Here is a 15,825-nt window from a genome sequence, read left to right as displayed (position 1 = left end):
CATTGCAGTTGAGGGCCCAAATAGGCCAAGATAAGAAAGAAATGAAGTTTAACAAGAAATAACTGGAATATATTCATTATTCAGACACTTCTTGTCTCGTTGCATGGACACAGCTTGGTAGAGTTGACGTTTGGGATCATCATCTGCACTGTTTTCAGAACTTACCTGAAAAATGCATAGTTTGTCTTTAATTTTTTTTATCCATCACTGTTGTAAGGAATGAAACAATCCGAACGTATGATGCATCCACACCATGCTTGACAAGTGTTATTAAAGCCGAAAGTGTTAATCAGATTAACCGTGGTGAGGCAGAAAGTGCAGAGCTTTTCACGTGTTGATATCGGAAGTATGTTAAATGCATCCTTTGCTACAAGTGATCAAACATTCACTAAAGGAATGATGTTACTACATTTCAAGCCATGAAATGTTTATTTTATTATGTAAAAAAATATTTCTTTATTTATTTGCAGCTTTCAATGTACGTCTAATATTGTTTGAAAAAAATGGGCATAAGTGGTCCAATGAAAAATATGCAGACTGCAGAATTTTGTGTAATCTGATTAATCATCATAATAGTCAGTACATTAATTGATTATTAAAATAATTGCTAAACACTGCCCTAATTGTAAGAAATTTTTGATATTAGCTTTGACTGGTCCTAGTTTGTCCTGAATATCCTCCTGCTGTTCAGTTTTTGTCTCTTTCCAGACCTCAGTGGTGACACATCTGAATACTTTAGCGGTTTCAAACTAACTGGGATACATTAAGTTTTCAATGTAAATATAAAAAATCCACCAAAAAGGCCTAAACCAGCTGTGTCTACATTCAGTTATGATCTGTGATGATAAAGGCGGATGTGTGTTTTTGTTCTGAGCTATAAACTAATAAAGTCTGGGCTCATAAACGAGCCACACCTATTGAAGGGTTTGTTTTTCCTAAATATACATCAACAGTTGAACCGTTTCCTCTGAACCTTGGTGCTAAAAGTGATTCTTGGACAGTTTAATCCTGTTGGCTCTTCTCGCATTCGAAAATATATAAATTAAAAATGGCTGAAAATAGGTTTTCTTTGGCTCAATTGGACTCAGAGCAGGAGCCAGTTTTTCCTCTTGCGAAGGAACAATCAACAGTTCTTTAACCAAAGACTGGGACCATTTCCTCTTTTCAACAGCTCTTTGATTCATTCTACGTTCATGCTCTTGCTTTCTTCCTTTCTGGTAAAAGTAAAAATGTCAACAGTGAAATAAATGTCATAAATATTAAAAATAAGTAAAGATAAGAAAAAGTATTGTGAGATGGAGCAACTTAATTTTCTGCTGGTTCTTTTACGTGATTTATTTAACGGCAAAAATACAGACAACTACCTAATAATGGCTTTTAGGGTTGCTTTAAATGGCAGGCTGCCTCAGACTGACATTGACAAACTCCCTTCTTGAAGAGCCGTGAGTTGTGATACCTTTGCCCCCAGTTAAACACCAAACCTCTGAGGAGGCCATGTAAAAAGCAGCCAGAAAACACACGCTTTTCCCAGTTTCCCAGGGTGACGCACATCTCCAAACCAAGAAAAAAAATCATGACCCTGTTTTGTTCCAGACTGGTGTACGTTCTTTGGTCCCAGACAAGGATTTTTTTTTTTTTTTTTAACAAGTCCGGACATTTTATTCTCCACTGTGTTCAGGAGAAAGTATACAAGTTAGCTACAGTTAGTCCAGCAAAACCAGAACAACAGTGGGTCATTGACTGTTTGAAATTGAGTGGGTTCAGATGAGTCCAGTGAAATTTGCTCACATCACACAATAAGTTGGGCGGAGAGAGCTCTCAGAGCCTGAAGACTCTCTTCAGATCACTTTGTTATGCTGAGGGTCTTCTTTACTTACAGCAGGCTGCCTGTTCTTTAAATGCATTAGCGATGAAAATTCCCGCTGTTCTCACTCTGCAAATGCATTCTCAAACAGCATGTATTTCTTGATGCACTTTATGTTCAGAGTTGATGCATAAATGGAAATAGCCTTCATTTTCTGATGATTTTAAAATTACTACTTCTTTCAGGGAACACGTTTTCCCTTTAATTGACAATGTTTTAAAATCATTTCTAAATTAAAACAAAGTTTACACAAATGAAGCTGCATTTGGGAAAACATAAAGGAGGATGAAATGCCATATTTAATGTGCCATAGTGATTTAAAGTTTTAAAATGTAAGCGAATGTATTTTCATATCTGACTTTGTAAAACCTGCTGATGTCGTTCTAGCCTTCTTGCCACGGAGCCTTCATTAGGAGTGGAGGCGATGTCACACTGTGTGAGAAATAAGTCTCTCTTAAATAAGCTTTCATTAATATTTTCAAAACAAATGGCAGTCTTTGTGTATTTCTGGGATATGACATGCCATCCGAGTTCATTTTAAATGTCTTTCTGGGCCCGAAAGAGTTAAACTTTAATTTTCTTCCTTCGGTGACATCATCCATATTCAAAGGTGTTAGAAACAAATGTGACTTTACTGTTTAGAAAACATGGGATATTTGATGTTCCCTACTGGCTCATCAAGTTAACAGTCATCCAATTCTGTTCACCAGCTGATTAGTCGACGCGTGCAGACCTTACTGGACCTGTAGTTCTGCTACTTTGACTGCTCTTTTCCATCTCCAGCCAGTACAGCTCCAAATGATGAAAGTTACGACTAACTGTGTTTGATGGCTGCAGTTTTTCTCAGAACAAGGATCTAAAGGTATTTTCCTAGTTCCTGTGGGAACATTGACGCATACCTAATTATTGTGAAGTGGGGCTGGGTTTGAGTCAGTCAAACTAAAAGTCCTTTATTTTGGCGTTTCTGGGTTTTGTTTAGTGTGGAGATGAATGTCACAAACGGTTAAGACGAGGGACGTATTTTATCTTTCTTTTGGTTTGTTCTCAGTTACACAATCATGTTGCTTTAGAGAGAGCCACATCCATTGTCTAGTATCCAAACACTCGAGTGGAAAAGATTGCTGTGATGAAACCATGGATCCATCATAGTGACACTGATTTATGACTTTAGTTTTAAATGCCTTTATCACTGCTCACTTGCTCTTCTCCAGTCTAGCACTAACAGCATGATGGAGAGTTTACGGCACAGCAGAAAGCTCCTGCTGCTCCTACAGTAATTTAACTGTTGCTTCTCCCTAACTCTCTTATTAGTTTTGCTGAGAGTCTGTGTATTGGGTGCTTTCTGATTTTTTTCCTGTGTTCATTTTTTTCGACTGGTTTGCATCTTTTCTACTCTGATCTTTATAAATCATTCACAATTATTCTTTTCCTCCACTTTCTGTTCTTACTGAACATATTCTTGCCTCATTACCGTCACTGTCTGTTGACAAGAAAAGCCGATTGTGATCCTCTCTGAACCTTTCTTTACCAAACCTTTCTAATTTGATAAGAAGATTCTCCATTTTTGGTTTTGACAAAAACATCCACCAAAACTATGTGTTGCAGTCCTCTTTTCTCCCTAATTCTGCACAGCCTCTACTCTGAGATCCTTTTGATTATAAATCCGAAGACCTCTGCACTGTCTCGCCTCCCTGAATCTCTTGTAGCATCAAAAGGAAGCTCATTCTCTCTGTAGTTTTCTTGTCATTAAAATTTAATGGAAAGTGTTGACTCCAATGATTGAATATTAAAGGGAAAAGAAACAATCACCTCAGAGCAGAACATTTAAATCTAACAGATGAAACAGGTGGTTGCAGATTGGCTGATGACACTGAGATCTCTGTGTCAACAGTCTGGTCTCCATAGATTAACTCCATTATATTATGTTATCTATTTTGATGCTCTATAAATATCACCGCAATTTAGTGTAGCAACCCAATTCTAGAAGTGAAACTCGTATGTTATAAAGTTTAATTAATTTTATTTAATTAATTTACAACACCCCAATTTCTCAAGTTTCTTGTTGAAAATTATGCACTTTAATGTCTCATTACACCTGAAAGAAAAAGCACAAGTAGTACAAGTTAGAAAGAGGATATGAAAAAGAAGTCATGGAATTAATTTTTAGACCAAAATTTATTTTTTAATTTTTGACTCCAACTAGCCACCTTTGGCAGATAAACAGCTAATTTCCACAATAGAAATTAAATGCTGATCAAAAATGTCTTTCCATATCTGTAGCAGAAATGCTCATAAACGTGTGGGACTGATTGGTTGCTTTGCTTTCATGCTTCTGTCCAGTTCATCCCAAACAGCTCAGTGGAGTTAAAGTTGTTTTCTTATAGTAGTTCTGGCATACCTTGGACTTATGTTTGGGTTGGACCCCCGGCGGTGTTGCCTGGTGGCTCAGAATTCTGTGTCAGCTGCTTTAGTTCGAGGTGCCTCTCAGTCTGAGCAAGTCAACAACCATGGACTCGGCCTGTCCAGCCTGCACCTCGCAGTCTTCTCTGAGACTTGCTTAGTGAAATCAATGTTAAGACATCATCATGCAAGCTGCTAAACTCTCAGAAGCATGTCCTCTCACCGAGTTGTGGCTTTTGGTCTGCCAGACCTCTTCCTGTCAGCTTGCCCCAGTCTCTGAGTAGCTTTTTGATGGCGAAGGAAGGCGTCACTGACGCCTTGACTTTCTTTGCAATTTCACCAAAGGAATACCTTCATTTTTGTTAATGACCCTTTTCTCATCATTTAACAATGCACTACATTAATTTTGTCATTTTGAAATGTATTTTTCAGTTTTGGGTAACCTTACCCATTTTTAACCTTTGGCAGTTCACCACTTACTGTGTACCATTTCAAGCTATTATTGTACACTGAAAAAAAGAAAGAAAAAAAATGGAGGGAAAAAGTGTAATAGGAAGAATTTAGAATAGATTCATAAGATGCTGACTAAAGGCATTCCACATTGACATAATAAAGAGATGGGTTGCCACTGCTGCCTTCCTTGTATTAATCCACCCCTGAAACAGAATCAACATCTGTTAATGTATTGGAGAACATTAACATTAGCAGTGTGAATATTTTAATGTTTTTATGTAAATTTGAGCTTAAAAAACTTAAAGTAAATTATTGAAGAAGTAAAATGGTCTAAAAATGGTATTTTTCTTGTGCTCATGGATCTTAGTATGACTTCAGCAAAGTAGTTTTTAAAATGGAAACGTTACGAAATACCACAAGATTAAGGAACTTAAAATATGTTAATTCTGTACATTCATCATGACTCGTGATCAGAGGAGGCTTTTTCTTTTTTCTTGCTTTTTCAAGAGGTATTTTTACTCTAATGACCTGTTGCAGTGACATTTCATCCATTCAGAGTTAAAACCCTCCCAAAACATCTTTTTGCTGTTGTTTTTATGTGGGACAATCAGAGGTTTGTTCAGTCTGATCTTAATTCAAGATTATGTGAGCTTCACAGCTTTGGTCTTCTTGTTTTGTTCCTCTCATTACTTCCTGTGTCATCATCTCGTCTTGAGTTGTCAGAGTTAGATCGATTTCTAATCTCCGTCACTCAAACAAACAGCTCCCAATGACCAACCAAAGCTGCAACCCTGAAGCCTTTTGAAGTTAACTCTGATCATCACCACAGCTGCAGAGAGGTGCTGCCATGGTGCCTGTCTGCAATAGGGGGGGAAGAAGGAGGGTGACTGTTATGTGAATGAAAATGTGCCTTGTATGAAAATGGATTAATAGTGTGGACGGTACGCTGGGTGTGCACACTAGGCTAAAAATAGCTTGGGTTCATGAGTTGAACTGGCATCATGTTGGTTTTTAAAAAGTCTCTCACATTCAGCAGATCCTTTATTTGAGCAATTAGTGTAAAGAAGCGATTCTTTTTTTCTTGAATCTCTACTATCAGGGTGAACTGCGGGTCATCTTTAAGTGCTGCTATAGACAGGTGCTCCTCAGATCTCTGGACCTGCAGAAGCTCCTTCAGCAGTGCATTTCTGCCGACGCCGTCGCCGCGTCTCGAATCTCGCCGAGCGCTCTCGAAGCACATCTGTCTTGTCAAAATTCCCAGGAGCTCCGCAGGTCGACAGAGTGTCCAGTTCACTCAGGGTTCACTGTCCATTTTTGCGAACACCGAAGGTTAAATATTATCCTTAAGTGTTGAATGTCTGGATGTCTAAAGCGGCTCCACCTTGTAAAGGATATTTATAGTCCTCTCTGTAAGTTAACTGGAGACATAAATGGCAGCTTGTGATTCTTTGCCACAGGTTCAATTACAGAGTCCTTTAATGTAGCTGCAGGAGCAGCAGAGAAAAATCCGCTTTGTTCCCAGCACAAAGACCTTGACCCTGCAGCGGGTGTTCCCAGTCAGACTCATTACTTAAGTATAGGTTTGGTTGTGGCTCCATTTAGACCATTTTTAACCTTGTTACCCATGTGCAGCTGGCTTGGTTTGGCTTCAAAAGAGAGGAATACTATAGGTTTTAATTTGCTGCCACAAAACCAATGATTTCTGCACTCTAAATGACAGAGCATTCTCACTCAATAAATAATACATTAGGAAAGCTTTTAAAATAAGTAAAGACTCTTTGCAATATGAATATTCACAAACAGTACGAGATGGGTTACATTTTTAGTTGGCAGTTTTTGAATGGAAAGCACACTTGATGTCATTTATATTCGGATACGGAGTAATGCAGATGATGAAACGCAAAGTGAATTAATACAATAGAATGAATATAGATAGAAAATCCAGGTGTAATAGTCGCATCAAATATAGGTTCACACAAAAATAAGCCTGTTGCAATAAGCAATTATTCAATTAATCACATGATGAACTAAACAGGTCAATCATTTTCTGTCTGATTAACGAAGCCAGTTTTGTTTACAGAGTTGACAAATTTTGTTTTATTTATGTTTTATGTGGTTTTTATTTCCTTTTTATTTTTGATTTTTGATCATGTTTTGTACAAAGTTGGTTTGAGTGGGCATTATTATGTCACTATCATTATATTAGATCAAAATGGTCTCAAATAGACAATTTTATCGTTTTAACCTTTTTAAGTTGCAGAGAATAAAGCTGTGAGTTTATTCAGAAAGCAATTATGCTGGAGCCTAAATGAAAAGGATAGACATTTTTCCCTCCTAAAAACAATAAAAGCAAAGAACTTCCTTAGCTAATGTTAAATTTTAATGTATACCAAGGAAGGGCAAAGTGAAACATGAGGTAGAAAAACAGAAAAAAATGCATTTTTGTCTAATTTTTAGATATCTTGTCCAAACAGATCCACCACAGACCACTTTTTTTTTTTGAAAATCTCCACTTTGAAAAGCATTTCTAAAACTCTTGGGGGCAACTTCATAAAGGTATTTATGGGTGCTAATATGTGCAAAACATGTCTTTGTTTTTCTCTAATGGGACGCAGAAGCAGATATGTAACTAAAAATAATTTCACCGAGCAAAAGGTGTCTCTCTACAGTGACACAAGTTTGTCCATATTTTAACGAGTTCTTATATCTACAATCGGGTGACCATAATTATGCATTTTTACAGCCAGAGCAAATGGTTTTGTGTTATCATAGGCCAGAACTGTTTGCATCATGCAGATTGTGGGGGGAAAAAATACCGTCTGCTGAGAGATGGAGCTAATAATTAAACAGGAAAGAAAAGAAGAACAAACACTGCAACAAGGCACTTAACAGGGATGGAGATGATTAGAGGGTGGGGTTGTTTGGGAAAGGAGCAGGTGGACTGCTGGAGCACACCACAGTAGAAACCAAAGGCCCGTTTTTTTGTTTTTTTTTCTACCTGCTTGCTGTCTTTTCAGTAGTAGAACATTAAATACATCAACTTTGTGTTGAATCCCTTTGATAAAAACCTACTGATAGCAGTGATATTACACCTTGAAAATACTGATCTCCAACAGGCCAAACAGGCAGGCGGACGGTGGTGTTTGTTTTTTAAATGGGACTCTTGAAGAGACAAATGGATTTCCCTCTCACATACTCACACAACATCCAAGGAACCCTTTTCTAAGCGTCAAGGAAAAAGGTTTTCTTTCTAGCTTCTACTAGCTTTGTTTATCTTTTTGTTTCTAGTTTTATTTTAGCTCAGCTGAGCTCTCAGTTGAAGTAGTTTTTGGTTTCGCATAAACCAAATGAGGGACCACTAGAATGCTTCTAACATGATCCAGTACTCATGCTTGTATTAAATTGACTTGATGCTTTAAAGAATCCTTGAATTATGTCTCTTTGCAAAGTAGTTGTGTTCAGACGATGGAAATGAACTGAAGTCTTGGGATTTCTGATGGTTTAAAAGAGCCCAGTGCTGCTTCTGATGATGTTTACTAAGCATATTACATGGAGTGATTAGAGGAAGTAGTGATTTAAACCGGGATGGATAAAGTTGAAGTGTTTGTCTAAGAAGGTCAGAGGAGGTTTATGGTCCCAATCTATTTTAACCCCCCAAATGTTTATTAAAACAGAAAAATAAAGCAGAGCAATCCACATTTATTAATTTATTTGACTTCTATTTATTCAGGTTGTGTCATTGGGATCCAAGATAAAACAAATAAAAAAAATACTATGAACACTGTAACAATACACGTAATGTAGAAATTTTGATTTAAATGAACTAATAAAATATTGGCCAGAGCAAGTTTCGTAAGATTGTTTTAGAGTCTTACATACTTTGAATTGAATTTTAAAAAATTCAATCACACTAAGCTAAACTAAGCTTGTATCTGGATCTCTTGACCGTTCTCAACTTCAAGCAACTGTTTTTACAGCTTTCAGATTTTTAGATTATATTTGAGCTTCTGGTTCAGCTGACATTTCCAGATTGGCTTTAGACTGTCTTGGCCTTAATTTCACAAATCCCCAGATTACTTTAAGAGGCACGGCTTCTTCCAAAAGATATAATCTTATTTTATGTTTAGATGATGGTGCTGGAGATCAATCCAAGAAAAAAAAACAAAACACAGCATGCCGTACCTTAGTGTTGACAGACCCGCCTCACTGTCCAGCAGTCGATGCGGCGACCCTTTATTAGCATTTGACCAACTGAGTTCCTGATTACTTTTTTCAATGGGAAAATTGTCTCAGTTTCAGTCCCATCTTTAATTAAATTTTCTATGAAGAATTGAAATTTGTCATGTTTATAACCTTTGGCTGTTTTTTTTTTAACTCAAAGTTATGTGTTTATGTATGTATGTTTTTCATAAGTGACATTAGGGCTTTAATTAAAGATGCAGAAAACTTTTTTTTATTTCTTAGACCTGCCAGTTACAATTTTGACCATTTGTATAAACTTCATAGAGAAAATAAATATGCTGCAGCTTCCTTGATGTTGGTAGTGATTTTGAATCTAACAGAAAGTGAAGGGATGAAAATATTATTCCCATTTATGCTTAAATATTCTGTCCCTAACTTTTTTTATCTGATATTTATTAATGTCAAAAAAAAGTGCAGCACAGGACATTCTGTTTGCTGATGCATTTATAGGCCACAAAGTGGAAGTTTTTATGTTCTGATTCATGTAATAAATAGGAAATAAGTCAGATTCTTCTGGCTACCTCTGGTCAGAAATGATCATGGGAAAATTGTCAGAATATTTCATTTCTCTGCTGGTTTCTAGTAATCCCAATCAAGCTATTCATTCATAGAAAGCTTTTTATTTGCAATCTGAAAGGACATTCCTGTGATGTTATTTGCTGGGTTGTTTGTGTTCAGAAGTTTCACTGCTGTGTGTGTGTGTGTGTGTGATTTTTGTAGAGCTTCCAGAGAACTGGACGGACACGAGGGAGACCCTGCTGGAGGGCATGGTGTTTCACCTCAAATACCTGGGGGTGACGATGGTGGAGCAGCCCAAAGGCGAGGAGCTCTCTGCGGCTGCCGTCAAAAGGATAGTAGCCACGGTAAAACACCACAAACGCACACACACACAGCCTGAATTAGCTTAAACACCCAAATCTCCTCTGTATGTAAATAACCTACCAACAGAAAATGAGTTCCTGTCAAGCATTTATAATATTTTCTCCACATCATCACCTCTGCCGCTCCCGATGATTATGACCTGACTGGCACCTCAGTGAAATGTGATCACACTGCTTCCCCCGACCACCTTCCTCAAACGCATCGTTGACATTTTAGAAGAGGACACAATTAGTGTGGACCCTGCTACTCAGACTGTGGCTCCGGTAGAAACGGCTTAATGTTATGGGATCCATCAGCTCGCTGAATAATGAAGTTAGAGACGGCACAATGGTGGGATTCTTGAGAGACGCTGATGAATGAGGGGGGAACTAAAAGGCTCTGATTTAGTCTAATCTGTTGGTGTCCGCTCTAAAGCGGATTACAGCTAAACTGATATGTTTTCTGACATTTTGATGAATAGCAAGACTTGGGCAGTGAGATTATAGGCATTATGGAGTTGTTTTACGTAACTGCCTCAGTTAATTTATGGTTTAGATATACATCACCTTCAGTGCTGGTAAATATTTGTGAAAAGCCTTAAGATAAAATAAGCTTTTATTGCAGTGCTGTAATCTCGTACTGAAAATTTTGAAAAGTGCGACCTTTAATTTGCGTACATTTATTTTCTGGAGAAAGTTTTTGTCTCTGGTGCCACAGTCCTGCACTTATTACTCTCTTTTATGAACTGAGATACTCTTGGTCTTCCATAACATTTTATATTTTGGCAATTCCTCTTTGCACATTCTCTGTAGATCACCAGAGTCCCGGAGTCTTTCTTGTTCTCTCTTCTTCTCAACTCTTTCTGTATTGATTTCTGTTTTTTATACTTTTTTAACAGCTCTTTCCGATTTTGAAGAATAGCCAAGACAAATGGACCTCAGCGCGATGTTACTCCAAAATTACAGATTAAAAAAAAAAAGTTCGTAGAAATTCTTCTCATCTTAAAACAGACTTTATTTTACTAAAATTCAACCAAACTTTGATGGGGTTTTGCTTCTGCAATGAAAGATCATTTGTGAAAATGTGAAGGGCTGTTTATATGCCTGATTTTTCTTTCTGCAGTTGTTGTTTGGTCTCGCATATATCTGAAAGCCTAATGAAAGGCTTGATGAAACATGGCAGTTTTAGTAGCCCTCTGTCATCTCACTGGTGACTTTTCATTGTCTGATTACATCACCAATTAGCTCCGCAGGTTGTAATTTAGAAATGCAGATTTATTTTTTTCTCTCACACTCCCTCCTCTATTGTCTCCTCTGTGACCTCCGCCCTTTCCTTCTCTCCCTGCTCTCTCGTTTCCAGGCCAAAGCCAGCGGGAAAAAGCTCCAGAAAGTCACGCTAACGGTCTCGCCTCGTGGAATCATCCTTTACGACAGTGCCTCAAACCAGCTGATAGAAAATATCTCCATATACAGGTCAGTCATCCTGTCAAACCGACCTCGACCTGATCACGCCGAACTAAAGCAAAGTTCTTGTTCCTGCCTGGCTCTCATTTATCACTCTGTGGATGTGTGGTATATCTGTGTGAGGGAGAGGAAAACGAGTCGCCCTCTCAGCTGTTTTTCTCATCAATCTTAACTCCTTTGGGAACGCCGCAGCTGTTGTAAGTCTGAGCTTTTACCCGAGGTGTCACAGGGAGCCACATCTGTCTTCTCTTGTTAAAACCTCACCTGCCTCAGCCTGCAAGCTTAGTTCATGACCCGATGAGCCCGGCATGACTCACCTTTCACTTAATTCACTTATATTGGGCTGCATATCAAGAAGAGATGGGACTTTTCCATAAACGCTCCACAGACAGCTTACGGGTTTCTGAAGTTATATTTTTGTTCTTTCTCAGCCACGCTCTCTGAATGTGAAAGTCTATGGTTATTTCACTGATGTGCATTCATCTGCTATTTTCTTTTGCACAAAGTTTATTGAAAGAGGGAAAAAGTAAAATTGGAAAGAAGTCAAAATAAAGGTCAGCTTCAACCTAACAGTGAGAGGAAGACCGAAATAAAAATGATACATTTGTGGAAAATGAAAACTGCATAATATAACCTCCCAGCATATTAACTAAGCATATTAATTTACTGTGGTGTAAGTCACATTACATCTGAGCATAAATTAACATAATTGCCTCAATGTCGAATGATTTCTTTCTGCTTTTCTTTCTTACTTGAACAAAACTGTCCTTTACTTATTTTAAGATGGATAAGGAAATAATTTGTTGAGAAGAAAGGGGCAATGTTTTGGCTCTTACTGATCAGCTTTGTTGTAAACTCAAAAATCCAATCTTTTTTTTGTGACAGTGAACACACCTCACCTTTATACTTGGTTGCACCAACTTCTACTCTCTGTTTCTTAGAAAAAAGTCAGATCCATTTGTTTTTATGTTAAAAAAGAAAGAATCTCTGAGGAAGCACAGATTTAAGTAGCTGCAGAAACCCAGGCGGTATTTTCTAGAACATGTTCAGACATTTTTTCAGGTGATTCAGGCTGTGAGAGGGCGAGAGAAACACTTACAAACTGACTGCAGCAAAGTTGCTCTGTTTTATGCTTTTGTGGAACATGCTTAGACAAATCTTTTTGGTGTGGATTTTCTTTGAAAACACACAAACCTCGCTGTATTAAGCACTAATTGCTGGTATAAGATCCTGAAGAGCTTTCTAAAACCCACTGGCCACAAATCGGATCAGTTCCACTCATGAAGCCCCTGCTGTTTAAACCTCTCAGTGTGCAAATCTCTGTATTCATTATTTCATCTCCATTGGCAGCTAATGGCTCGTATTGTTTCCAGCGTGCCACATTCTCCCGTGTTGTTTTTGTCACTTTGCATTTGCTCAGAAATGCTACCCCTTTTTAAACACAATTCCAAGCAGATTGTTTCAGGTTGAGTCCAACAGTGACTTTGTGATGGTGCAGAAACCTAAAGCAGCTGCTCTGAGTGGAATGCAGCTTTGTTCCTCACACATCTGCTAAGAGAAAAAAACCAAATAGTTCCCCTGACTTCTGGTTTCTCTAATGGCGTCCCACCCAAATATTTGCAGTAAATCTTTGTTGCTCAAACCCCACCTCAGATAATATGACCCAGGATGATTGGACAGTGAAGATGATGCTCAGAGTTGCAAGAAGGGCAGAGAGAGGACAGATGGCAGAAATTCATTAAAGTCATCATTGTTTTTGCCTGTCCATCCCTGCTCATGGCTTTGATATTAGAATAATGACAGCATGCTGAAGTGAGGAGAAAAGCTATTTGTAGGTCATTATAGTTTGATTTAAAGGCTTCCTCTGCACCTGAGGCTGACGAGCAGGACTTATTACCGCCACATGACACAGGAATGGCACATCTGGATGCCTTTCTACTTCCCTTTCACTTTTAAGTGCGAGAGACTACAAAAAGCAACGTCCCATACAAAAACTGTGACCTCATAGATATCGCAGGCACGGATAATGATCCTGCTTTCTCTGTAATTGGATTAAAGTGCTTGCATATGTGTTTGTTTCAGAATATCATATTGCACTGCGGACAAGATGCACGATAAGGTGTTTGCCTACATCGCCCAGAGCCAGCACAACGAGACTCTCGAGTGTCACGCCTTCCTCTGCTCCAAGAGAAAAATGGTGAGTAATAATAAGATCCCGTCCACACGGGAATGGTAACCGTTTAAGCCCTGTGTTCACTTAGAGGACCCAAATGTGAAACTAGGACTTTGTTACTGAGCAACAGTTATGTGCTGTTCACCCAAGGTAAGGCAATTGTGATGTTTTCACATGTGGTTTAACTCGACTCATGCACATCATGTCCTGATACATGATATATCATGTATCGAGTTCTGGATATACATGTATCAGGACATGCACAGAGGCTTCAAGAGCCTCTGTGCATAGAGGCTCTTGAAGGACTGCTTCCAATCCCAACTCTGTAATAGCTTTCTTTTCAATGCCCATTTTTCTATCACAGTTTTTCCTTCCAATCAACTTTCCATGAAAATGCTTGGGTACAGCACCTTGCCTACTGCCAGCTTCTTTGTCGATAACATTGTGGGGTTTACACTCCTTGTGGGTGATGTCACCAGTGTTCTTATGACAGTGTAGATAAAGTAAGTGTGAAATATAAATTTTTACTGTTCTTATGAAATATTCAAACCTCTTTCAATACCAAATGCCACAGTTATCAAAAATTAACTCTTGAAATTCATCAGTTTGTGTAATGAAGGAGAGTAATAGGAGTCTTAGTTTAGTTTTGAATTTAAATGAATTACTAAAATAGATTTACTTTTCAGTGTTGATCTGATTTATTGAGATTCAGCCTGTGTTGTGCAGGTTCCGAAAATCTCTTTTCATAAATCCATAGTATGATGAGTTTTCTTACCATGTGAAGACTGACAGTAAGAAAGTTTGTTGACTTTCCCTGGAAGTCAACAAACTACCCTCAGTGGGAATGATCGCTCTGAAATGATGTCCAGGGCTACAGGAAATGATGTGGACAGAGCCGTAAACATGGAGTAGAGGTAATTTTAGCTGTGCTACAAACATGGAAAACATTCAGAAAACCCATTCACTGCTGCAATACTTTGACTTTTATTCATGCAGACCAATACATGTGAAGTTAGAAGAAGGAAGTCAAAGAGTTTGTGATTCTTCTTCTTGGCGTTCTCACATCCCTGGAGGTTTTCTGAATGACGGAGCCACTCCCTTTTCTTCCTTCCTCCCACTAATTTAGTTGTGGCTAAAAGGCCACGTATCCTCCCAGTTGCACAAACAACTGGTCATGTAATCCACTGGTTTCTCTTCCCTCTCCTCAAGTACCTTAAGACGAAGCCTCCTGTGTTTGCGGTCGCTTCCTGTTTGTGTCAGGACGACGGCTCTCGCCTTCCTGTCGCTGACATGCGTGACGGTATTTTTCATCCCCGACTGACATCTGTCTCCCCTAACAGGCCCAGGCCGTAACCCTGACGGTGGCTCAGGCTTTCAGAGTGGCATTCGAGTTCTGGCAAGCTTCCAAGGAAGGTACGCATGGTCGCCCCAGCCCCGCCCCGCAATTTCCCTCTGACAGATGAGTGGAAACTCGCCATACAGCCTACACATCCCTCATCTTTCTTCTTTATCCTGAGGTTGCCATGTCAACACAGAAAAATACATTTTCCCACTTCTCCTTGATTATGTTCTCTACACCTTATGAAATACTGACAAACTGTGTAGCTATTTTCACACATTCAGAGGAATTTTACAGCCACATTAGTTAAACCAAACCATCAATTAGTGCATAGAGAGCTGTTTGAGTTTAGTGACGGCTGACTGTAACAATCACCTCTAAGAATCTTCTAGGCCCGTTTAAGCTGAATCAGTGTTTTAAAAATTAAAAACTACTAACTCAGAATCTAGAGATGCAAATGTAACTTTCTAAGTTACAGTCCATGAAGATGCAAAAGAGGATCTGAGATCATTTTGTATTTTAGTCAGCATTAGTGATTTATTTCCTTTTTCTGTCGATCAAAGTAAAACCGTCTGCATTATTTTGATCGTTCGTATTTATAAGCTGTAGAAAGTACACTATTTCACAACCTTGTCAAAAAAATCTCCTAAAGTGTTAAATATGATTTAGTCTTTAACATACATTCTAACAAAATGAAAAAAGCAGGCAATTTTTCTCTGTTTTGCAGCATTGCTTCAGATTTACTATGCAGGTTTTCATGTATTCATAGCTGTCTTAAGAACCCACCACAGCTTTTTATTGAGGTTGAGGTTTTTTCAGCTAGTCTGTTCTAGATTTGGTGTCTTGTTGATGACCTAGTTTGGGTCAAGCGTCAGCTTTTTGGACACGTTCTTACATTTGACTGTAGAACCCAACCCAAACTCTACCCATCTATTTTCCCCTGAATGTTCACCAGTTGTTGAACCAGTTCTTCTAATACATGTTCCAGAAGTCTTGTGGTTGACCCAGAGCCAACTTTGTAAATCCAAGT

General features: G+C 38.5%; 1 protein-coding gene across 2 annotated transcripts in view; it reads left to right on the top strand.

Moving 5' to 3' along the window:
- The window catches only part of ldlrap1b (low density lipoprotein receptor adaptor protein 1b), a 33,113-nt gene that overhangs the window by 5,950 nt on the left and 11,338 nt on the right, over window positions 1–15,825 (top strand). For both annotated transcript variants that reach the window (XM_032547141.1, XM_032547140.1), the window contains exons 2-5: window positions 9,680–9,822; window positions 11,180–11,292; window positions 13,366–13,480; window positions 14,797–14,869. In XM_032547141.1, the coding sequence (XP_032403032.1) occupies window positions 9,680–9,822; window positions 11,180–11,292; window positions 13,366–13,480; window positions 14,797–14,869 (444 nt within the window). The remainder of the gene's footprint in view (window positions 1–9,679; window positions 9,823–11,179; window positions 11,293–13,365; window positions 13,481–14,796; window positions 14,870–15,825) is intronic.

The sequence above is a fragment of the Xiphophorus hellerii genome, chromosome 19 (assembly GCF_003331165.1).
Source record: "Xiphophorus hellerii strain 12219 chromosome 19, Xiphophorus_hellerii-4.1, whole genome shotgun sequence".
Lineage (NCBI taxonomy): Eukaryota > Metazoa > Chordata > Actinopteri > Cyprinodontiformes > Poeciliidae > Xiphophorus > Xiphophorus hellerii.
The sequence above is the reverse complement of the archived record's forward strand: the minus strand, read 5'-3'. Positions and strand labels throughout refer to the sequence as shown.